Genomic DNA, 24,037 nt, shown 5'->3' with positions numbered 1-24,037 from the left:
GCTCCGGAGAGGGGGATTCGTTGCCATCATCATCACCAACCTTCCTCCATCACCAATTTCATGATGCTCACCGCCGGGAGTGAATAATTCCATCATAGGCTTGCTGAACGGTGATGGGTTGGATGAGATTTATCATGTAATCGAGTTAGTTTTTTTAGGGTTTGATCCCTAGTATCCACTGTGTTCTGAGATTGATGTTGCTATGACTTTGCTATGCTTAATGCTTGTCACTAGGGCCCGAGTGCCATGATTTCAGATCTAAACCTATTATGTTTTCATGACTATATTTGTGTTTTTAATCCTATCTTGCAAGTTGTAGACACCTATTACGAGTTATGATCCGCATACCCCAATGTGACAATAGTTGGGATTCTTTCGGGTGATTACCGTAGTTTGAGGAGTTCATGATGCTAATGATGAAGAGTGGATGACTGGCCTACGGTTTCCTAGAAATATTCATTGGCAATGCGATCCTACACATAGACATTGAGACAAGTATGAGTTCAAACTCTTCATAACTTGGCCAAAGCCAACAAGATGAAGATAGGACTCACATACTCATCAATAGTGACGTCACTTGGAGGTACATTCCGCACTTGCTTCAAGCACCCACTTCAACGGCCACAAGCTTTGTTGATGATGTCCCAACTACCTTGAAGTGACTTCAAGGTCCGGCCAGAAGGGAACGACATGATTTGGTGGTATTTTTCCTTGATCCTTTGCCAATAATTTCCAACGCTTTGATCCTTGCCGACTACGGCGTCAAGTGAGACACTCTCCCATGCTTGAATCAAGCACAAATCCTCCGTCACTCTGTAGTTGCCAGTCCTCCCCACCCTAGCATCGTAGTTGGCCTCCTCGATCTTCATCGTCATTCGCTTGATCCACCTCCGCCTCGACCTCCACATGAGGCATGTCGAAATCGTTAAGGGGGCACTCAAATCCATCGCACTCTCGGCTAATATCTCAGTATATGTGGATGGCACACTTTGGCTACAAAAATTAACGCGCAAAGCTCAAACAAGTGTTCCAAACGGGCGAAGGAAAGATCACCGGAGCAAATCAAGCAAAACAAAAAATTTGTACCTCCCAGATGTTTCATTGAACACGTGGTAGGCGTGACCGGTGGAGTCACCATGAATGGGAAGGTCGTGGCCGGCTAGAGGCAGGGAGGAGCCCGACCCCTTGCTACAATCGCCTCCTTCCTCGGGGGGCTTTGCTCGCGCACCGGCCGGGCCGGTGGAGGAGGTGTTCTTCCTCCCGCCCGCGGCCTTAACGTGAGGAACTGAAGCGGGGCTGAAAGAGGATGGTGTCGCATCGGCTGCGCCCCCTTGGACGAGATGGTTCCCCTGCTGCTTCCTCTTCATGGCGGTAGTGGAAGGAGTTGGGGCGGCGCCGACACAAGCTACCGCGGGCGGCGTGGGAGGACGGAGCTGCGGCGTTGAAGGCGGCGGCGACGCATAATGTGGCACCCGACGGCTGTGGGTACTCCATCTGGGTGGTTCCCGACGCCGCGAGGCCGGACGATGAGGTCGGATGCGAAATTTGAGGAGGCGGCCGCGTAGGAGGCGGGAGCGGAAGCAACCGAAAGTTGGTTCATGAGAACAGAAAGAGGATCCGGCAAAAATGAAGCAATTCTCGTATATATGGCGAAATTGGGCCAAGGTTTGCAGGATCGCGAAAAAAATATCCAGGATAGGCGAATATACGGGATCTATTCCGACCGGCAAAACCGCATCCGGCCCGTAAACCGGCGGTTATTTTGTTAGACGATTCGGTTTACGGGATCCGCTAGAAATGCTCTAAACATTTTTCCTATTCAATGCGTAACTCAACTAGGTTACATAGTAAGCAATCCAAACAATTTAAAAAGGTTCTCGGTCAAATTATAGAGGTATCATTTCTTACACACAAAATATATACGTACGTACTTATAATGGAGTACGAAGTGTCTTGGACCTAACTGCAAAAGCTGCGTTCCCCTCCCTCACAAATCTCGCGCGCACCACCTATCTCCAGCGACCACCTAAACGCCGGCGATGCCGTCCTCCTATGCGGCGGCCGCCGCATCCTCTTCGAGGAAACCAGCTCCTTTCACTACTGCTACCGCCACCACCCGTAAACCAGCACCCTTAACTGCACCCGCGCCCCCGCCGCCGAACCCTAGCCACGTCTCCGATTCTGACCCCTCGTCCTACTCCTCCTCCGGGGAAGAGACCGATCTCAGCGCCTGCGACCCGGCGACTGCGTCCGTCCTCTCCACCTACCTCTCCGTCGCCGGAAATGGCGCCGACCTCTCGAAAGTCGGCATCTTTCTCAACTCCGCCGCGCGCCGCCGATCACCGCCGTGCCTGATCTGCTTGGACCCCATCCGCCCCTCGGATCCCGTCTGGTCCTGCTCCGCCTCATGCTTTGCCCTTCTCCACCTCCCCTGCATCCAGTCATGGGCACACCAGTCAGCCTCCGCCGCTCCTTCCCCCACCTGGGGCTGCCCCAAGTGCCGCGTCGCCTACCCCAAATCCCAGACCCCCACCTCCTACCACTGCTTCTGCTCCAAGACCGAAGACCCTCCCGCGGACCCCTGGATCCTCCCCCACTCCTGCGGTGATGTCTGCGGCCGCCGCCTCAATTCAAATCCCGACTCCGGCTGCGAGCACACCTGCCTCCTGCTTTGCCACCCTGGGCCATGTCCTCCATGCCCGGCTGTTGTTCCTAACGCCCGGTGCTTCTGCGGGGCGCACCGTGAGCCCCGGCGCTGTGCACATCAGCGCTATTCTTGTAAGGGTAAATGCAATAAACGCCTTAGCTGTGAACTCCACCGTTGTCCGGTGGATTGCCATGATGGGCCATGCCCACCGTGTGCTGTGCGGGGGAATCACAAATGTGAGTGTGGAGAGACAATGGTGGAGAGGCTGTGCTCTGAAAGAGTTTTCCAGTGTAAGAGGGAGTGTAGTGGGATGCTAGAGTGTGGGAAGCATAGGTGTGAGAGGGGATGCCATGGTGGAAAATGCGGGGAATGCCCGCTTCGTGGGCAGCGGACTTGCCCTTGTGGCAAGAAGGATTATCCAAGGCTGGAGTGTGATGTGGAGGCTGCGACATGTGGATCAACTTGTGAGAAGGTGCTTGGGTGCGGACGGCACAAGTGCCCCGAGCGGTGCCATCGTGGCCCGTGTGACGTGACCTGCCGGCTTGTGATAAAAAAGTCCTGCCGCTGTGGGGTTTTGAAGAAGGAGGTACATATCTACAAAACATGTTTGTGATCATAATCTTTAAACTTGCAAGGAGTAAGCAAAACAGATATTCAAGCACTTGCAAGCAGTTAACAACACTAAACTAGTTGCACCTGATTGGCAGGATGGTATCTGTAAGCAATTGCTGCATGTAAAGACCAGTTGTTTAAATCTACTTTTAGATAGTTCTTAGTAGTTAGTGGACAAACATAGAATGCCTGAATGCTCATGTGATTCAGATTGATTTTTGAGTCCAACGTTACCCCTTGCAATTCATACTACCTAAAAGACAGAGTAACAATAAGTAGCAATTGGTTATTTTTCTTTCTCCTTAATCTGGTCCAGTAGTAATGCTACAGCTTGTTAGGTATATATTTCTATGATATTGCTTATCAGACAGCAAATGGCTAAATTCCCCAATTCTTGTGATGCATTGTATCAGCTTCCTTGCCACCAAGACTTGACCTGCGAAAGGAAATGTCAGCGTTTACGTGCCTGTGGACGCCACGCTTGTAAGCGACGTTGTTGTGTTGGGGATTGCCCACCCTGCGCAGAGGTACATCTTTTTTTTCTTCTCTTTTCATGATTTTGGCTCATTTCAAGTTTCAAGCACTAAAAAGATCAATGCTTGTAGACTTGTGATAGGAGGCTCAGATGTGGAAACCATAAGTGTCTCTCTCCATGCCACAGGTATTGCCCTAATCAACTGTGCATCTTTGGCTTGTCATTTGCTATTGTTTAGTTCTACTTGCATTGCTACAGGCATACATGTATGTGCTCTCATTTTGAACTAAAAGACCATGTTAAAATACCAGAAGTGCCACACAACAGATGTCAAGAACTCAAAATATGTCGTGTTGTTTTGATCTGGAACAGTCCCATTTCTTTTTTGGATGGAAAACCCGTGTCTGTAGTTTTGAAGCTGTAATCTTGGTTCATTTGTATGAACTGAAATCCTACTTTTCTAGTAATATTTTGTTCATTTTGTTTGCAGAGGCGCTTGTTCACCTTGTCCTTTGATGAAGACCATCTCATGCTTCTGTGGGAAAACATACTTTGAGGTTGAAATTGGTAGACTCTTAATTCTGTTGTTCATTTTGTTGTATGAGTTATATTCGGTCCTATGTTGCTTAGATGATTAGGACACATAATTATCACGCAACAGCTGCATTGCAATCAAATCATTTTTACACGATCTTGTGCACTTCCATAAATGTTAATTCTTGGTCCAGTTTCATTATACAGTACAAGTTCCTCATCAGTGTGTCTCCTGACCCACTAGTTGCTAAGTTTCCTTCGTAGATTTGAATGCATAATTCTCTTGTAGGTTCCTTGTGGGACCGAGAAGAATCAGAAGCCTCCCAAATGCTCAAAAAGATGCAATATAGATCGTCTTTGCAGACACAAGCTTGATTGCCGGGTAAACTGTTCCACCTCTTTTCTGTAACATTCTCATTGCTCATTAATGATAATCTCTTGATAAATTTTATTGTTGATTGCCACTGCAAGGGTATTTGTCACATTGTTGTTGTTCAAAGTTTGTTCTTGTGAATTTAGTTGCATGTCATTCCTGAGTGTTTAATTACTTTGGCTATTATAAATTGGTCCTCAGAATTTACTTGACATTTTGATCTCCTTCCTTTAGCCCCATAAATGCCACTATGGAGCCTGTCCACCTTGCAAACTGATCTGTGGGGAAGAACTTTCTTGTGGCCACAAGTGTAAAGAAAGGTTTAGTGTTTAATTTATATGCTGAGTGTGTAATTGCAGCAGTATACCACGAACTACAGTGTCCTCTGATGTCTAACAATCTTAACACTTCCCAGGTGTCATGGCTCTATTCCTCCACCGAACCCTGAGTTCACAGTTAAACCAATGAAAAAGAAAATGGAAAAGCATATAGAATGTACACCTGGAACTCCATGCCCACCATGCCAAGAAGTAGTCTTGGTGCCATGTTTTGGAGAGCATCTAGGCCAAGAACGTGCAGTAAGTTTTGAGCAACATGGTCATCTTTTGGTCAATTTACCTCCCTCCTTCCCTCCCTCTCTTGCACATTTGAGCATGCCTCACATGTGCTTGCTTGTACACCTGATTATAACATACACTTTCTTTTTTTTCGTGTTTTTGCAGATACCTTGCTCCAAAAGCAGGCAATTTCCCTGTCAGAATTTATGTGGAAACCTTCTCCACTGTGGTAACCATTATTGCACAAAGGATTGCCATGTGTTAGAGATTCCATCGGATCAACGTAAGGCTGATACCATATTATCTCTCAGTAGAAATAACACTCTTGCCGAGCCTTGTGAAAGATGCAATCTTCGTTGTCAAAGGGTCAGTTCTTTTTTTGTTTCGCTTTGCAATACCTTCAGTTTGGTCGTTCTGTTTATAAACTTAAATGTGAAATGGCTAGTTGAGCTCTGGATCTTTCTTTTAAGCTTGGTGCATGATGTTTAGTCTTAATGCTTCTGCCAGGCCAGGGATCCTCCTTGTTCACATCCTTGCCCTTTGCGGTGTCACCTAAGCGATTGTCTACCTTGCAAAGTCCTTGTTAAAAAATCATGCCATTGTGGTGCTATGACACATGCTTTCGAGTGTGTGTACTATAACAACTTAAATGCCAAGCAACAGCTGAAAGCAAGGTCCTGCAGTGGCCCGTGTCACAGGTCAGTTACCAATTCCCGGTTTCTACTTATTTCTGTTATGAATGCTCGCACAAAAACATGCTGCACAATTACTAAAATTTATGTAATTGAATTTATGATTTCATAGTACTGAGTTCTTGGATCTGGTATTTATGGCATCGTGCAGGAAACTACCAAATTGTCCCCATCTGTGCTCAGAAATATGTCACCCTGGTCAATGCCCGTCAGTGGATCAGTGCATGAAAAAGGTATGGCATTGGCATATTTATTTTGTTTGAAATATCTGTAACCAGCAAGTTATCAGGTGCTCGATCTGTTAGCTGATGAAACTTTAGTTGAGAAGTTTTCGTATATGTTGCTTCATTGCAAAGTTAAAGCAAGTTTTAATCCTGCAACTTCAGGCTTAACTTTTTTTATCTGTATTTATTCGTCTGCGTGTTTGATATCTATGAAGGTTAATGTGCGTTGTGCATGCAACACCCTGAAAAAAGAGTGGGTATGTCAAGATGTTCTCAAGGAGTATCGTCGATCTGGTCGTGATCCAAAAGAAGTACCTAAAGGTCAATTTGGAGTCGGCCTACTTGCATGCGGTGGAGATTGCGTGAAAAAGGTGAATGTTTCAGCTGCGGAGTTGCATCTCCGAAAAGTTCACGAGACTAAGGTACCAGATCCTACCGTCGTAGCCAAACTTTGTATTGAACACACTGTTTTTGTCTGCAAGTTTTACCACCAAACTGTTGGACTTTGTGGTTACAGAATGAGTGCTCATATTCTGCAATTGCCATGCAGAGCCCTGCTGCAGAAGTCGCAAACGTGCCCAAACGCAGGAAGAAGCGTGACCGTGGAGCACAGGAGCCCGTTCAGGTTTCAATGTGGCAGGTGTGTGAAATACAGACGCGATGTTTAGGTATTTATTAGGTTTGCTAAGTGTCTTCTCCTTACAATACACTTACAAAATTTTCAGCAAATCAAGTGGTATCTCGTGGTGATAATTGCATTAGCTGGATTGGTGGTGCTGGGACTAGTTATTTGGAAAGGCGTCTACCAGATTTCGGATTGGATGAACGAAATGGAAGAGCAGAAGGCCAGGGAAAGGCTTCTGAGGGCTGGAAGGCTGTGAAAAGTACAGAACTGTAGATCGACTCTTGTTGTGCCCCCAGTTATCAGTTTTTGAGGCGTGGATCAATGAACAACCTTTTGACGCCGCGGTCCAGTTTTGGAGACATTTAGGTGAAGGATGCTATTCTTTGGCTCCCTCGTATCAAAACGAAGTTGACTGTTGTATTGTGTCTGAATTATGGTGTCGAGTTGCTGTAAATGCACAAATGATGTCTGTCTAATATATGGGTGGGTCCGCAATTTTTTCTAACTTGTGACTGCATCTCTTGTTGAGAAGTTTTGGAAATGCAGAAACGCCCTAAGCCCATTTACATCTGCATTGACCTCAGTTACTACTTGCAATGGTCCACAGGTGACAAACCCAGCCTAACATTAGCTCTGAGTTGCTAGAAGGCCTCTTGGTAAATTGCACAGCAGACAGCTGGTTAGTCATCATAATTCATAAACACAGGTTCTGGAGAGCAGCCACTAGCCATAGTGCCAGACATGCATACTACTACCCCAACAAAGTTTTCAGACTAGTACCACAAGATCACCAAAAGCTCGCACAATGCAAGCAGAAGAGCTACTACCAGCGGCAAATCGACCTCGTGCGCTAAAACAGAAGAGAGACTACTGCTTCCGCTTGCCGCTAACCCAACAAAGTTTTCAGACTAGCACAAGACCACCAAAAGCACACACAATACAAGCAGAAGAGCTACCAGCGGCAAATCGACCTCGTGTGCTGAAACAGAAGAGAAACTACTGCTTTCGCTTGCGACAGTGACGGATGATGTGGACCGCCATGGCAAGGCTCCTGCGGTTCTTCTCCATGGGCTGGAACAGGCACACGTCCTGCACCCGCAGCCGGTTGTCGCGGGCGAAACCGCGCCAGCCATGCGCCAGCGTCCGCCCGCCGCCGCCAGGGGTGCTCGCCCGCATCTCGACCTCCCACTGCTTCTTCCTCCTCACGAGCGTCACGGCGACCCGCTCCCCGGGTGGAAGGTACTCGGCAGCATATGCCCCGGAAATGGTCTGCCAAGCCACCCATTCAAAGGAAGTAAGCAACAACAAAGATGTACTAGTACCACACCTGTCACCTGATCATAATGACAGCTTCACTTGCGACTTACTACGTTGTAGATCCTGTTGCCCACGCCGACGCTGCTCCTGTTCATCACCGACACGTAGGCGGGAACCCGAGACCCGATGGCGCGGGCTGTCCGGTCCACCTCCCTCTCCCGCTCCTCAGTCAGGCGTGCGGTGGATGACAACACGTAGGGACGCGCCGGCTTTGGTAGCTGCCGTGCTCTCTGAGTCTGACGACCATGGTTGCACCCTGAACAAAATTTCAACATGACTTAGACAGAAGAGGAATTTCAAATGAACAAAATATCTCTAGTCTACTAGTAAGGACAGGGCATCTGGATGTGCTACCATCATCGTGCTGCTTGTTGACACGGAGGGTTGTTGGGGTGGGTGGCGCCGCCTTTGCCATTGTTGTTGCACCATGACCATGAGCAGTGGTCGCTCTTTCAGGGGCACCCGAGTTCACCCTTGTGTTACCGTGAGTAGTAGTGCATCTGGTAGGATCAAGTACTCTACCAGGTCTAGGGCGTAGGTGGTAAGGGAAGGATGGAGGGAGACGTGGCGAGGATCGGGCGCGCCGGCGGCAGGGCGCCGTCGCGGCTAGAAGAAGGGCGGCGGCTAGGGCTGTTGGCGGCTAGGGTTCCGGCTCCTCAGGAAGCCGGGCAATAGGAGATAATATTCTTCTTATTGCTTGCCTTCAAAAAGAGTCTTACAACCTATATTTATATCCTAGATAACTTGTAGAAGAATCAACCTAAGATAACTTGCCTAAGATAACTTGCCTAATCTGAAAATAAAAACTAAGATAACTTGCGGGCCTAAGCCGGCCGGCCATAACACTTCTCCCCGCCTGCACAAACAGCTCGTCCTCGAGCTGCAAGGTGGGGAAGCGCTTGCTTGAACTCTTCGAGGTAATCAACCAGCGTCAAACACCTTCTCGACATCTGGGGCGGCCAGGTCAGCGGCGACGACGTCCTCCGGAATGTAGTCTGCCACCTCCAGGTAGAAGAGTCGCGGGCAGGCGTGGCCGGGCTTGTAGGGTTCGTCGCAGTTGAAGCACAACCCTTGGCGGCGACGCTCGAGTATCTCAGCTGGGGTGAGCCGGCGGAACGGGCGCCCCGCGGTCGCGGCGAGGGGTGCCGCAGAAGCCTGCACAGGCCGACCCTGCGCGGAATCCGGTCCGGGTAGTGACCCAGTAGTCTGGGATGGTGATTCCTGCTGGATGGCCACCGCGCGGCACTTGAACGCGCGGGCGTAATACATGGCCGACTGGAGATCCTGGGGTCCCCGAAGCTCCACGTCCATGCGGATATGGTCCGGTAGACCGCCCACAAATAACTCGGCGCGCTGAGTGGCGGAGACGCCCGGCGCGTGGCACGCCAGGGCCTGGAAGCGGTCGGCGTAGTCCCGCACCGTGGATGTGAAAGGTAAGCGGCCGAGGGCCGCCAGTCGGCTCCCGCGGATAGGAGGCCCGAACCGGAGGAGACAGAGCTCCCGGAAGCGCTCCCATGGTGGCATGCCGCCCTCGTCCTGCTCGAGGGCGTAGTACCAGGTCTGCGCTGCGCCTCGAAGATGATAGGACGCGAGCCAGGTGCGATCCGAAGCGAGCGTCCGCTGCCCTCGAAAGAACTGCTCGCACTGGTTGAGCCAGTTGAGGGGGTCCTCCGTGCCCTCGTAGGTGGCGAAGTCCAGTTTGGCGAAGCGAGGGGGTGTCGGCCCGCCGTGCCCGGGGGCGGCCGTAGTTGCCGCCGGCGCGTATGCTGGGTCGGGAAGCGCCGGGGCGTAGTTAGCCGAGCTGGAGGGGTGATCAAACCGCAGGGAGGGCGTCGGGTGTTCCGGCGCCGTGGAGTAGACCGGCCCCGAAGACGAGCCGGTCGCCCAAGCGGGGATCGGCGATGGTGACGGTGGAAACTGCACCTGGTGCAGGGGCCGACCCGTAGCCCTAGGTGCGGGTGGTAGTACTGTCGATGGCGGCGGCGCCTGGTGGAGCTGCACCGGCGCCTGCGGCGTGGGGGCCGGCGGTGACGCCGGAAGAAGCTGCTGGGTCTGGCCCTGCTCCGAGGCGCCGGTGCCCAGGTTAGGGCTGGGCGGGGCCGGTGGAGGACCCTGCTCCGAGGCCGCTGGAAGGTAGGGCGCGACGGAGGACGGCGGGCCGGCGCGGTCCAGGTGGGCCACTGCGGCCCCGTGGTGGCGAGAAGTGGCGGGGCTGCCGGCGCGATCTGCGGCGGCCACTGCGCCCAAGGCGGCGGTGCGGCCGCTGGGGCGGGGAGCGCTGGGTAGCCTCCGGTGACGGCCCCCGGTGCCGAGTACCACGGAAGCGCCTGCTGACCCGCGGCCATGGCTGGATGAAGTCCGGTGATGGCCCCTGGTGCCGAGTACCACGGAAGCGCCTGCTGACCCGCGGCCATGGCTGGATGAAGTCCGGTGATGGCCCCCGGTGCCGAGTACCACGGAAGCGCCTGCTGACCCGCGGCCATGGCTGGATGGAGTGGTGGGGGCGGCCCGTACGGACCTGCCAGGTAGAGGCGGATCCCTTGAACCGCGGTGACGAGGTCGTTGAGGACGCCCGCCATGGCCTCCGGCGTGAACTGTTGCGGCTGCAGGGAAGGTGATGGCGGCGGCGAGTGTTGGACGGGGGCCTGTGGCTGCCCTTGGCCCGACGTGGTGCCGGGTGCCGTTAGGACCGGCGCTGAGAGCGACGCAGTGGTGCCCGCCGAGAGCGAGGCCGTGACGCCCGGCGCAGAGGCGGCGGTGGTGGAGGAGTTGGCGGGCAGCGGTGGTGGTGGCGGTGGAATTGGCGGAGACATGGTCGAAACCCGGTTACCTGATACCAAATTGGTAGGATCAAGTACTCTACCAGGTCTAGGGCGTAAGTGGTAAGGGAAGGATGGAGGAAGACGTGGCGAGGATCGGGCGCGCCGGCGGCAGGGCGTCGTCGCGGCTAGGAGAAGGGCGGCGGCTAGGGCTGTTGGCGGCTAGGGTTCCGGCTCCTCAGGGAGCCGGGCAATAGGAGATAATATTCTTCTTATTGCTTGCCTTCAAAAAAAGTCTTACAACCTATATTTATATCCTAGATAACTTGTAGAAGATTCAACCTAAAATAACTTGTCTAAGATAACTTGCCTAATCTGAAAATAAAAACTAAGATAACTTGCGGGCCTAAGCCGGCCGGCCATAACAGCATCCTACTCTTTTCTTCGGACCAGTACTTCCACTTGCACCCAAGGACTCGTGAAGCAGATGGACTGTGAATTTGCTCCTGGTGCCAGTGCCCTGCACTGGTTGGAAGACGCAGAGATCTCCCTCCTGCACACCATTGTCACGGAGGAAGCCTACCCAGCGAGACCCGGTGAGGACGTGCCCACATCGATCCTTCCTGATGGAAAACCACGGGTGCCATTTCTTGCTCTTGCCCGGGCGCTGCAGCGTCAGGTTCTGGCTCTCACGCGGGAAGTGCTCCTCTGCAAACAGCTTGGGGATCACCTGATTTTCAAGACAGAGGCGCGGTATCAGTGGTGGATCAAACATTAAAAGTTCAGCATTTCAAGACTATAAGCTTCAAGAAAAAAAGGCAGATCAAAACTTACAATAGTGCGATTCTGTGTGCTCATTTTCATGATGGCCACGAACACCGGAGTCTCAGCTCGAACATCCTGGAGAAACCTAGTTACTCTCTCCTCCTGAGCTCCAGACAGATGACCACACCGAGACAAGACATAGGCGCGCCCTGCACAAGGTGTCTGACGTATATCATCTAGCTCAAAAGATAATTCATGTTCAGAATGTTCCTCAGCAGCATCAGTGTCTTCTCCTGTACAGAAGTAACTCAACAGTTAGTTAAAACCACGGCAATAAACAAAATCTAAGATACGAAATGTGTTGTGGATACATAGTTCAGAAAGTAGTGCTAACGCACAAAACAATAACACAATGCAACCTGAATCCTCCTCAGACGAGGAGTCGTTTTTTAGAGCAGTTTTTCTTGGATGGCTCGAGTCGCCTCTTTCACACGCAGCAAATCGTTGGCTCCCTGGCGACCTTGTGGTATCATCACCCGAGCTGCTTGATATATCAATATAATCCATGCTGCAGCTTTCTTGAACATTACAAGAAGCAACTTTGATGCCAGCAGAGGGAAGCACTTTCTCACAGTCATCGGAGTCGAGCACCAGGACCTCGAAACGCGACTTCTCAATGTGGCGAAACAGCAACGAGTCGTTCTCCTCGACGCCATGCGCATCGACAAATGCCTCCCATCCATGCTGCCGGAGGACCGTTTCATTCATAAGCTTGGAGACTTCAATGGTGTACATGCTGCCATTACGGGATTCCAGTTCGATGGTCCTTGAGATATTTCCTCCGAAATGGTCGATGAACTTGTACGGTATAACCTGTAATAAACATATTAATTGGTGTAGGCAAGCACAGCAATTTCCTAGTTGAGTTTCCTACAACAAGGAGAGCAACAGAAAATACGATGTGCATGCACTGTAAAAACTACTAGTATGCGATATATATGGATTAGTCCAGAAATGGGTTGATAAACGGAGAACATGTAGTGGTATTAACCGGAATGACACATCACATGATTGGTTTAGAAATTAGAACAGATAGTATTAAGTGTTATCTGGTGTTTACAATTTCTTTTGCTACAATTTCCCAGCCTTACAGGATTTACTGCTGACCTTGAACCCTGAAGTTTAAACCACATATTTTGCTCACTAGCAGTGATGTTCAGAACCTATTCACTTGTGTGTCTGTTTAACACCAACCGCACTAGGATCATTTTTGTCTAACCTGTAAGCAACTATCCATTACAAATTCCAACCAATCCTACATGCAAAACATTCTAAAGAAGGAGAAGATGTCTGGGCACACTTGAGAAACTACTACAAATTATAGTGGGCTTACCATGCCATGTCTAAAATTAGCAGTCATGCGCCCGCGGAAACACCTCATCTTTCCATCCAAATGGCCCGCATATCTCTTGTAACAGTCACAGTATCTCTTCACCTGGGAAGCTAGTCCAGCCATGTGAACTGAAATGTGCAGCTTATGTCAGTTGCACATTCAACAAAGTAGTAAATCAAACTCTACACATCAGCATAACGGTAATCTCTCCTTCATAGAGAGTGCAGATCTTTTTCTTGTTATGACAGTTTGTAATAAAGATAGTATGTGCCCCTCTTATTGCAAGTTCCTACCTTCAAAACTAAAAACATGGACACAATCTTTCTACTGAAAGTGCAAATAACACAGGAAAGCTGCAACCGAAGAAAGAGAAGGCCCGAATCTAGCAGAGCAACCCAGTGCAAAACTGGGAGAGTCAAACGAAAATCAAAACAAGCAAAGATTGTTCATGCACTCATATCCCAAACCAGAGAAATCGCAGAATTAAAGTGAATAGCTAGCTACTCTGAAGTCTTAGACACCTTACCTTGGCAAAGCAGCTCCAGGAGGAAATGGTGATTCAGTGAAGAAGACTCAGGGCCGCCGATACATATATGTACACAAGCGGCCTGATAAAGCAGTGATAGTTTTAGTACATTTTTGTGCACCATGAAGCATCTTTGCCGGACCAAAAGAAGACACCAAAAAGAGAGATGCCGGTAATCATGTCTGCCCTGAAAAGGCATTGAAAGGAGCTTCATGAAGAGACAGTACAATATATGCAGGTATTGGCAGTACATGAAGTTACCTTGGGCTGACAGGGAATCTGCAGAAATCTGTCATGATATTCTCTGCTGATCATGAAGCACTGGCAAGTCTAAGATACAGCAGTAATGATATCCTGTGCTAGATTGAGATGAAAAGCCTTGAAAAAATAAATGCAATGTTATTTTATCGCAACATATGCAAACAGAAGAGCCACCTGTAGCTTTGCCAAGATGCCTCTGCACCAGGGTCGCTGCTGCAGAGCCAGAGTTATGTCCAGTCACTCAGTGTGTGCATACTGCATAGCACTGGAGTGCATGAAGCAACTGAGCCTCCAACTTAACTGCAACCACTTGCTCAGTAAGTTGAACAAGTTTTAATATGGTGCACAAACGCAAAAATGCCCAGAAAACTCATGCACATTTGTATTGCCCTTAACTAATATATATCCAGAACACACCAAAGTTTCAAACAATAAAATCCCACAGCCTTGCTATTATGATGTTGCTGATGTAGTAAAGACAGACATACTTGTGAGCTATTATGATCTCCCACAAACTGTGGCATGGACGACATACTGATATTTACAAGATCCCGTCCACTAAAACTGTCATGTTACAGAGTTCAGTAAGGATTTGCTAAGCCCGGAGATGAGGTAGTAACTAGAGCATCGATCAACTTCTATAGCTTGTGCACTGGTGTTATGCCTAACAGGTGGAAGCACTGCCGCATGACGATGGCCGTCGCTTGGCACAGCAGCAGGCGGCTCGTTTCCTCCGGTGACCCGACCACCTGCCAGAATCATGGTACAAAGAGAAAGGTAGTTAAGCATGACACGATCAGATAGAGAAATATTTGGTTTGGCAAGCAGATTAGTACCGTACCTGGCAGTTGGTGTAAAATTGTGAGAATCTTTCAGATAGGGTGTACAGGTAGTCACAAAGGCGATGGGGCGACAGGTCGTCACAGATCTGCTCGACAACCTTAAACATTGCAGTATAGCCAGAGTTAACGACACAGTATATTATATATATGTACACATAAAAGGATGGTGCTCTACTGAAGCAGTAGGTCTTGTTTATCAAACGCATCCCATGGAGATTTCATCCTGGATAATTTTCAGGCTAAAAATTCTTTGCTGCCGCAGGCAGAATTTTCAATTACAATCAAGCAAGTGGATCTAAGACCTTGTTAAACAGCTTCAATGAATGAATAATCAAAAGCATGTACCTCTGCAAATTGGATGAGATGCAATCCTAAGGAACGCTCGTCAGGATGGCCGAGAGTAATAAATTCAGTCTGAATCCAAAGGAAGGAAAGTAACAACCATCAGCAATCATGCGATGCTACAGACGGTGTATGGGTTACAAGTATGACAAGATGCTCACCATTTTCAACTCTTCGACATCCTTGTTAGATTTCTGGATGATGGAACAGATACGGGCGTGTGCATACTGAAGGTACACAGCGGTATTTCCCTGCTCATTGCATCACGGTTAGAACTTCATAATACACTCTACTTGGGTAGCTTAAAAAGAGTACTTCGGGACCAAAATACACCGAGAAAAAATAATCATACATAACTAGTTAGTACATGGATGCTAGAGTACCTTGTCACTTAGCATTTGTTCGTAGCTAAATTTGTAGTCCGTCAGCCGATTGTTTTTAAGATCTGCATACCTGAATTAAAGAAATTGTAGAAAATGAAGCATCATCAGAACGCTTGAACTATGTGCAGTTAAACATCCACCATAAGGAAAAGTAAATAAGTCTTTATAAGTTGTAAATTTCACGCATGCATCCAAGTTCTAATACATGCGGGTGCACGTAAAATAGGCACGAGCAGTCATATAATAGAACTCTAATGCTTAGATGCACAGGCTAGTGAGTACGAGCAGTCATACAACAGAATAGAACTTTAATGCTTTGAAAGTTTGATTCATGGAACAGAATATATGAGATAAAATGACCCTTTTATAGTTTTAAAGTGTTTCTCTCCAATAAAGATGATAGAAAGAGAATGTAAACTCACTTAACAGCACCATATCCTATAGCCTCTGAAGTTTTATCCAGCTCCTCATCCGTCCATTTAGCAATTTGACCTGAAAAAAATCGTCACAATTGCAGGCATGGTGAGAGTTCATTTTTTATGAACAGTGGTACCCCCCCCCCCCCACCAAATAAATAAATAAATCAAAACATCAATTACCATTTTCAGTGAGACGTTTGATAAGTTGTGCCAGGCTCTGGGATTTAGCCTCATCAAGTAGATCTACCAGTCGAACAGCTCCATCAGAGGAACGGGTCCGGAAACGTGAGCCGTCTGCACCAAGAACAAAGCCAAAACCAACATGGCTTGCCTTCGGGTACTTCTCTTCTTTTTGATCTGGGAGCCAGCCAGCCATCCTAGCAGCCTATGATTAGTTTCACAAAAGGTATTGTGACACACAGAATCTCAGTTGGTCCTCTTCATATGATAAGAACCGACTAGTAGACCAAGACTGCATTTGAAATATTGTTTCTAGATCCTACAAAGAAAATGGATATGATACTCACACTGAAAACCGAATGGAAGTGTTGCTGCTGACCTACATCCGTTACATATATTATCCATTCTGCCATCTCCACATTAAGCCGGTACCTTCATAAAGATAAGAACCACATATGAGTTTAAAAGCTAAGCAGTTCAATAGGGATCCTACATCTCATATATTGAACACTACTAGTTTCATATTCTCTGAAAAATACGGGAAAAGAATTTATGTCTTAGGGCGAGAAGTTACAAAAGGAACAATGTGTTAATTGATGTTTTAGTAACTGACCAAAGAGCAGCCAAGTCTGTAGAAGCATAGTTGAAGCCTCCATCTCTCTTGACCACTATCAGAGGAGGCTTTCGGCCTTCTATAACTCGAGCGCCTTTACTTTCTGTAATCAAGCCTTTGCCAGTCAATTCCTCCAAAACACGAGGAATGTAAGGATTGTAAAAGCTCTCACCCTGAGAAAATTAACAATTTAGCTAGCTTGATTTCGCATAAAAAGTACATAAAACTATGAATAATCATTTGCTTCTTGTTGGTGAAGTTTGGTTGGAGATCAAGGCCATTGGTAGTTTCAGTAAGGCAAAAAATTCAAACAAAGGTAAAAAATGTAGATACTCAATATAATTTCTGAAATTCCACTTCAAAATATGTTTGAACAGTATATTTATCAGTAGTAACTGAACATAACATTCCAGCACTAGTAAACACAATGCCATTGCAACAAAAACACAATGCTTATATTTTTAGGGAAACCACAGCTTAGTTCGTACCACCAGAATAATTCAGCTTCCAATAGTATGTCAAAAATTCAGGAGTTCTCTCCCAATATTTGTTGGTAGGCAAACAGGGAACAGTAGTAATACCTTTTCTTCAAGTTCCACATTAAGGCGTTTGTACACCAAGTCAAACTCATTCCGGCTAATTTGACAAATACTTTTCCAGGCAGCTAGGTATCTATCTTCCCCTCTCTACAATTCAGTTATTGTTTAGTGGTGAGAATAAGTCATGCCATAAGTCATAAATTGAGCAAACAACAAGGATTGAAAGAAAAACAACACCTGCAGGCGAACTACTGCTTGCTGAGCCCTGCCTTTAAAATCAGGATCCTCGTCGAATTTTTTCTTGGCATCTCTGTAAAAACTCTGTAGCATATATGCATAACATAACAAGATGTTGCTGGATCAGGAAGATGATAGCAAAACATTCGCTTTCATTCAATGAGAGTTTTGTCAGAATTCGTAAATTTAGTAAGACAAGAAAATTACTTGAAAGAAATAGGTACAACCATTGTGATAAATATCAGTAGCATGCTCTATATACATATGCAGAACAGACCATAATCATTATTTTCTATTGCTCAGAGCAAGATTTGTATGCACCGGTTCAGTCTTTAGGGGTTACAGAAAATGGCATATGTCAACCAGTGCTACCACTAATAGTGCAATTGTAGATTTGGAGAAAGGAAGCAGGTTAAACACTCAATATTAGAGTAAGATGCTAGAGGTAAATCATCTTTTAAGGTCAGATACATAACCTTGTGAAAAATCTTGGCATACTTAGATTAAGTTTCATCGGTTAAAGTATTAGATTACTACTAAGCTCTGGTACTATTAACACGTACCTGAAGATCCCCAATGGCCTGGTTGGCAGCTTCCTCCCCATTTGGGAATTTCTCAAACAGAAATTGTATCAGCATTCCAAACTGAAAAAAGATAAAAAAAATTTAGTAAAATAATGAGTTCCATCTGTGTCAATCTTTAAGACCTCAGTACACGTGAATTTGGTACCTGTGTACCCCAGTCTCCCACATGGTTACAACGAAGAACTTCAATATTCGCAAACTCAAATATGCGAGCTAGTGTATCTCCAATTATGGTTGATCTTATATGCCCAACGTGCATCTCCTTTGCAATATTAGGAGATGAAAAATCAAGCACCACCCTCTTAACTGGCAAGATTGGTGACCATGATTCGATCCCATGGATAAGCATGTCTTGTATCCTCTGCAATTGTGAGGCTCATTAGTATGGTGGGCTTGTGTTAGCACTTACCAGTAACATTAAGTTAATAACGAAGGCTATTTATAGAACATCTCAACCAGACCTGTGCGATCCAATCACTGGATAGAACTATGTTAACATATCCAGGTCCAACAACAGAGGTGGATTCAACAATTCTGGAAGGAGGAAGGTTGTCTGCAATTGCCTGCAAATATGTTTAGTTTGGATATTAGGAACGAAAATGAAACAATATTTCCTTCAAGAAAACATTCACTTGTGAAAGCTTTACCTGTCCAACTGCATTGGGGTTCCCGAGGTTTGTTGCAGATTCTCTTATACGTGGAAATAAGCTCATTGCGTTGTTGCTGCGCATGATTGACAGATGATTTCTTGTTCAGTAGAGACTCATCTCATTAATCAAACACTCAGATAGTAAAATGGTAGACTAGACGTAGCACAACGACATACCACTGGTAGTCACTAAATCCTGATTTCGAGACTTCGAGCATTGGCTCCACATCAAAATCAGCTGCGACTGCACAGAGAGATTTCACAACCAATCTGGATAGGTGTCGTTTAACACTCTCCACTCTACATTGAATCTAGCAAAGCAAGCGAAGAAGCATTGTCAGCACCAACGACTACCTAAGGACAGAAAATGCATACAGTAACTCTACAATCAGCAACCACATAATAATTTTTAGTGACGACTACAGAGATCGAAGATATGGTATCTAAGATTTAGGCAGTAATAGAAGATGTAAGAAAATTTTATAACATGAATTGAGGGGAAAAAATAACACATGGGAATAAGAGAAAAACAAGGCAAACACTTACTTATCACCTATAAGCTAGTTTTCCTCATAAACGTAAGCTTTATATTCTTATGGAATTGAAGCTGCTGCGTAAACTTTATGCATTTGGGCCAGACCCTACTCATGATAAACTTCATTTTATTTATTCAAATAACATCCTCATAAACACATCCACGATTGGTGATGGCACATATCACAGCATTATGACTGGTGATCATGACGTAGGTTGTAATACAGAGGGGAGGAGTAATAACATATCCAGTCACAAGTTAGGCAAATCGATGACTGAACTCTAGATAGGCATGGAACACAGAATGCAGTTAAGGCGTAGCACGGTAGCAGTACTTACAGCTTCAGTTTCCTGAGGTTGTGAATGGGGAGTAGAAGAGGAAGTGAATGCCGCCTCGCCACCCATGCTCATAGCTCTAGTTAATCACACGAGATCTGCAGAATCCGCCCGCACAGTTAGGCAAACAGATACAAAATATACATCAATCAATAATCATACATCTCATCAATCCCCGTTAATTCTGCAACGTCAGCAGAGCAGAGAATCAAAGTGCAACGGGCGATATACAAGCTGCATCTCTAAAGCGCAGGAACCGAACGACCAAAACCACGCTGAACAATGCGAGGCGGAGCAAATCGACAAACACATGGCGGGCCATGGCCATGGACTCCGCCTCGCCGGCCGCGAAACTCCTCACGCCGCCGTACCACGACTCTCCTGGGGCAGCGGATGACGCCACGACGCGACCCGGCGACCGAAGCCGGCGGGGCGGCCAGAGGCAGTATCCTGTCCCCAGCCCCGAGCCGAGCACCCTCCCCGCCCCCGCCGTGCACCGACCACCGAGCAACACCAATCCCCGCCCACCCAACAGGCCCGAATGCGAATGCGATCCTACCACCCCACAACAATAAAACCAGGTAAACGCACAAATTCGATCGCGCATGCTCTCCCGGCCGCACTAAATTGGTTCAGGCAATCACGCGTGCGCGTCGAGTTCGAATGCCGCACGCCACGAACTCGAACGGAAACTACACATTGTGAGCTGGGATTCAGGAGGGAGGCTGACCGATTCGCGGAGATCGGAGGAGGAGGAGACGCGAGACAGGGCGGCGACGATCGATGAGGCCACGTGCTGCGGCGGCCGGCGGCGAGCGCGATGTGCCGGTGCCAGCGTGAGGTGTTCCGGTTCCAGGGCTGCGGAGGGGTTTTGGTTTGACTAGTCAGCTTAGAGTCTGGGGGGTGGTATATAGAAGGAAGGTTAGGCGTGCTTCGCGCCAACCCCGTCCGATGGAAAATTGACGGTCAAGATTGAACATGAGACCGGATGATGAACGACTTGTATCGTTGTCTCGGGCCACTCGTTCTTGACTTAACTGAACTTGACCGCCAAGTTACATTCTTTTAAATAGTATAAAAACTTGAGCGCCAAGCCGCAAGTCAGGTGAAACTTCACCTTGACTGTCCTGGAGCAAAAAAATAGCACGCTATGCTTCAGTATAGACCATACATGTGCTCGTTAAGAGTAAGTAGCGCTGCATCATCGAAGGGTGTTGCGACCTAAATTGAACTCGAAGTTGAACTCACTGCAATCCAGGAAGGGATTCAATTGGCCCCAAACTGGATAGACACAAATTTTCAAGTAGAGCCAGACTGCGTTGGAGCTCATGAGGGTGACGGTTCACAACGTGGAAATAATAGTGCTATTCAATCTAACATGTAAAAGAAATAAAAAAAATAGAGATGCTTCTGCTGAACCAACCGATCGTTCGTGCGCGTCGACTGCCTATGTGACCATTTTCATAAGTGCTTGATCATACAATGCACAACACTCTCCCCACCACACATGTGTTTGCAATATTGACCGTGTTGCAAACAACCAAGCGCAACATAAAGTGTGTTGCAGGCTGACCAGTCGAGTTTCACACGTCCCATGAACCAGACACACACGTAAATCACTTAACTAAAAACTCATCAGTATCATCCGCCTCCCCAACACATGTCCCCTCTGGTATCCACACCCATCGCCTCTCCCCTCAACCTTATCTCTTCACCAACCTCTCTCCTTCCCTTGTTTCTTTTTCATCATCAACCTCATCTCTTTGTCATGTTGGTTAATTAAGGGCATGTACAATGCTGGCATATGAATAGAGATGTCACATGACAAAAAGTAGCTTGAGGCACCTACGCTGATTTTTTCTCTCCAATACAAGCTACCACTAGTAGGCCACATCAATGAATAAAAAATAAAGACTCACTAAACATGCTTCGCTAGTCTCCACTTCAACTTTTTCAGCTTTATGCACCGGACCACACTTTTTTCCTTAAGCACCCGCCTCCTGTAGAGGATCCCGCTGCTCCATCCGAACCTACTTTTTCTGACATTTGATCCTACATGGCATGTGGGGCATCACCTTGGAGCTATGCATTGGCCATGCTCTGATAGGAGGGCAGCAACCTCCCATGGCAACCACCATCCACCAGCCAAAGACACGTCGTTGGGTCCCGCTGCTTCGAACCATGACGTTGTTGCAAGTGCAAGTAGGCTGCCCAAGGACAGCCACCGCTGGGAAGAGGCAGTTGCAGGGATCTGTAAAGAGGCTCCACAACATAGGCCATGTTGCAAGGTGGGTGGTCGCCGGCGGTGCTGCAACATGTGTTGTGTTGCAATAGCTGGAGATGCAGCGAGCCGTCATTTTTGAAACATCACTAATTTTGCGAAGACATGGGTCTCAAGCTTGCTGAATTGCAACTTCACCGATATTTATGAAACATGGTCAACATTGAGATGTTGTTTTTGCGAAGGAAGGATGCGTGAGGCGAATTGCAACTTTGCTGATGTTTCTGAAACATGACCAATGTTGTGAAGCTGTTTTTGTGAAGGATGAGAGAGAGAAGTGATGAATTATGGGCCGTTTGATCATGGCTGATGTTGGTGTCAAAACCGGCGGATCTCGGGTAGGGGATCCCGAACTGTGCGTCTAGACCGGATGGTAACAGGAGGCAGGGGACACAATGTTTTACCCAGGTTCGGGCCCTCTTGATGGAGGTAAAACCCTATGTCCTGCTTGATTAATATTGATGATATGGGTAGTACAAGAGTAGATCTACCACGAGATCAGAGAGGCTAAACCCTAGAAGCTAGCCTATGGTATGATTGTATGTTATGATTGTTGTCCTATGGACTAAAACCCTCCGGTTTATATAGACACCGGAGAGGGTTAGGGTTACACAAGGTTGGTTACAAAGGAGGAGATATCCATATCCGTACTGCCTAGCTTGCCTTCCACGCCAAGTAGAGTCCCATCCGGACACGAGACGAAGTCTTCAATCTTGTATCTTCATAGTCTAACAGTCCGACCAATGGAGATAGTCCGGCTGTCCGGAGAGCCCCTAATCCAGGAATCCCTCAGTAGCCCCTGAACCAGGCTTCAATGACGATGAGTCCGGCGCGCAGTATTGTCTTCGGCATTGCAAGGCGGGTTCCTTCTCCGAATACATCACAGAAGAATTTGAATACGAGGATAGTGTCCGACCCTGCAAAATAAGTTCCACATTCCACCGTAGAGAGAATAATATCTTCGCAGATCTAATTTGCTGGCTTGTTTTGGCAGCATGACGTTATGTCATGGCCCGGTGATTATTCGAACCGTTTCTTTTAACCAGCCCCGCACATAACGCGAGGCAGTTTTTCGACACGTCTTGTCAAAGCAGAGATCGTGTCCCCTTATTACGGGATTCTCATCAATACGGGCGTGGGTAACCCAATTGCGCCATCAATTGCGGCGCTTGGGGGATAAGAGAGTTTTACCAGGCAAGTGGGGACACTTAGTTTCGTCCGCCCATATAAAGGGATAAGGATTCACCTTTCTATCCACGCCTTCTTCCTCCCTTACCCATCCGTTTTCGCACACTCGAGCTCTAGCGCCCGAGTCCGCACTTCCCACCTCGACCTTCTCCAATCATGTCCGGAGCGGGAGGCAAGTGGATGGTCTCCTCCGTCACGGAGGGAGATATCAAGAAACTGAGGAGAGCCGGATACCTGCCTGACGACATCGCGCACCGGCTCCCAGATGAGGGGCAGCTCATCCCCACCCCCAGGCCCCATGAGAGGGTGATATTCCTCACCCATTTCCTCCGCGGACTGGGATTCCCTCTCCATCCCTTCGTCCGGGGGCTCATGTTTTATTACAGCCTGGATTTCCACGATCTGGCCCCGAACTTCATCCTCAACATCTCGGCATTTATCGTCGTGTGCGAGGCCTTCCTCCGCATCAAGCCCCACTTCGGCTTATGGCTGAAGACCTTCAATGTCAAGCCGAAGGTGGTGGGCGGCCGCCAGGCGGAGTGCGGAGGCGCCATGGTGGGCAAGATGCCCAACATAACATGGCTCGAGGGCTCCTTTGTGGAAACCATAAAGGGGTGGCAATCGGGGTGGTTCTATATCACCGAGCCGCGCGACCCCGCATGGGTAGCGGCCCCTGAGTTCCGATCTGGCTTCCCCATGCGGCTCACCTCCTGGAAAGAGAAGGGCCTGTCCTGGGGTAATTCAAAAGAGCTAACCGGACTCCAAACATGTATTCAAAACATGGTGGACAAGAAGCTCAAGCTTGTCAATATAGTCCAAGTTATGCTCATCCGCCGGATACTCCCGTGCCAATAACGGGAGTTCAACTTGTGGGAATTCAATCCGGCGCAACACCGAACTCTGAGCAGGCTCTTCGACACAACTCATGAAGACGCCTGGAGGGTGCTGTTCAAAAGTGCCGAGGTCCCCCCTATTACCGAGGATCGCGGATTCAGCGCGAAGCGCCAAGCCAGTGCGGTAAGCTGCTTTACCTTTCACAGGATACTTATTTTTTATATAGATTGACTCTATCCATGATCTAAACTCCCGTACGTACCTTTGACAGGACTGGCAGAAGATGGCCGGACAGATCGACTGTCCGACTCCTTTG

At 48.0% G+C, this 24,037-nt stretch overlaps 3 protein-coding genes across 5 annotated transcripts; 1 reads left to right on the top strand and 2 right to left on the bottom strand.

The window, feature by feature from the left end:
- Positions 1-1,958: 1,958 nt before the first annotated feature.
- On the top strand, positions 1,959-7,244 carry LOC125543105 (NF-X1-type zinc finger protein NFXL2). Of its 2 annotated transcripts, none has more exons than XM_048706351.1 (13): positions 1,959-3,233; positions 3,673-3,786; positions 3,865-3,920; positions 4,225-4,291; positions 4,558-4,650; positions 4,876-4,961; positions 5,057-5,219; positions 5,364-5,564; positions 5,706-5,896; positions 6,042-6,123; positions 6,330-6,536; positions 6,665-6,754; positions 6,840-7,244. In XM_048706351.1, the coding sequence occupies exons 1-13, from the start codon at positions 2,040-2,042 to the stop codon at positions 6,993-6,995; spliced, it is 2,700 nt and encodes an 899-aa protein (XP_048562308.1). In that variant the 5' UTR covers positions 1,959-2,039; the 3' UTR covers positions 6,996-7,244. The 2 variants fall into 2 exon arrangements, with proteins under 2 accessions (XP_048562308.1, XP_048562307.1); XM_048706350.1 differs by having other exon boundaries at positions 6,632-6,754.
- Positions 7,245-10,970: 3,726 nt separating this feature from the next.
- LOC125543107 (B3 domain-containing protein Os03g0620400-like) lies at positions 10,971-13,990 on the bottom strand. Of its 2 annotated transcripts, XM_048706354.1 has the most exons (6): positions 13,761-13,990; positions 13,500-13,686; positions 12,974-13,101; positions 12,000-12,453; positions 11,650-11,873; positions 10,971-11,545 (listed from the first exon to the last, which is right to left on the bottom strand). In XM_048706354.1, the coding sequence occupies exons 1-6, from the start codon at positions 13,812-13,814 to the stop codon at positions 11,222-11,224; spliced, it is 1,371 nt and encodes a 456-aa protein (XP_048562311.1). In that variant the 5' UTR covers positions 13,815-13,990; the 3' UTR covers positions 10,971-11,221. The 2 variants fall into 2 exon arrangements, with proteins under 2 accessions (XP_048562311.1, XP_048562310.1); XM_048706353.1 differs by having other exon boundaries at positions 13,500-13,990.
- A 192-nt stretch (positions 13,991-14,182) lies between these two features.
- On the bottom strand, positions 14,183-20,306 carry LOC125543106 (arginine--tRNA ligase, cytoplasmic-like). Its single transcript, XM_048706352.1, has 18 exons — positions 20,149-20,306; positions 19,422-19,516; positions 18,726-18,859; positions 18,547-18,622; positions 18,361-18,462; positions 18,045-18,260; positions 17,879-17,959; positions 17,316-17,399; positions 17,121-17,225; positions 16,540-16,712; positions 16,274-16,358; positions 15,927-16,131; positions 15,750-15,819; positions 15,328-15,397; positions 15,106-15,195; positions 14,948-15,016; positions 14,602-14,700; positions 14,183-14,509 (listed from the first exon to the last, which is right to left on the bottom strand). The coding sequence occupies exons 2-18, from the start codon at positions 19,491-19,493 to the stop codon at positions 14,399-14,401; spliced, it is 1,842 nt and encodes a 613-aa protein (XP_048562309.1). The 5' UTR covers positions 19,494-19,516; positions 20,149-20,306; the 3' UTR covers positions 14,183-14,398.
- Positions 20,307-24,037: the final 3,731 nt, after the last annotated feature.

Source organism: Triticum urartu, chromosome 3 (assembly GCF_003073215.2).
Source record: "Triticum urartu cultivar G1812 chromosome 3, Tu2.1, whole genome shotgun sequence".
In the NCBI taxonomy this organism is placed as follows: domain Eukaryota; kingdom Viridiplantae; phylum Streptophyta; class Magnoliopsida; order Poales; family Poaceae; genus Triticum; species Triticum urartu.
The sequence above is the reverse complement of the archived record's forward strand: the minus strand, read 5'-3'. Positions and strand labels throughout refer to the sequence as shown.

Coding starts and splice junctions, on each gene's coding strand:
- LOC125543105 (XM_048706350.1), top strand. CDS start 2,040: ATGCCGTCCTCCTATGCGGCGGCCGCCGCATCCTCTTCGAGGAAACCA. Junction 4,651..4,875: donor GACACAAGCTTGATTGCCGG/GTAAACTGTTCC, acceptor TCCTTCCTTTAG/CCCCATAAATGCCACTATGG. Junction 6,755..6,839: donor TTCAGGTTTCAATGTGGCAG/GTGTGTGAAATA, acceptor CAAAATTTTCAG/CAAATCAAGTGGTATCTCGT.
- LOC125543107 (XM_048706353.1), bottom strand. CDS start 13,752: ATGTACTGCCAATACCTGCATATATTGTACTGTCTCTTCATGAAGCTC. Junction 13,102..13,499: donor CCTGGAGCTGCTTTGCCAAG/GTAAGGTGTCTA, acceptor TGCACATTTCAG/TTCACATGGCTGGACTAGCT. Junction 11,546..11,649: donor GCACACAGAATCGCACTATT/GTAAGTTTTGAT, acceptor CTTGAAAATCAG/GTGATCCCCAAGCTGTTTGC.
- LOC125543106 (XM_048706352.1), bottom strand. CDS start 19,493: ATGAGCATGGGTGGCGAGGCGGCATTCACTTCCTCTTCTACTCCCCAT. Junction 18,463..18,546: donor ACCCCAATGCAGTTGGACAG/GTAAAGCTTTCA, acceptor ACATATTTGCAG/GCAATTGCAGACAACCTTCC. Junction 17,226..17,315: donor AAGCAGTAGTTCGCCTGCAG/GTGTTGTTTTTC, acceptor ACTGAATTGTAG/AGAGGGGAAGATAGATACCT.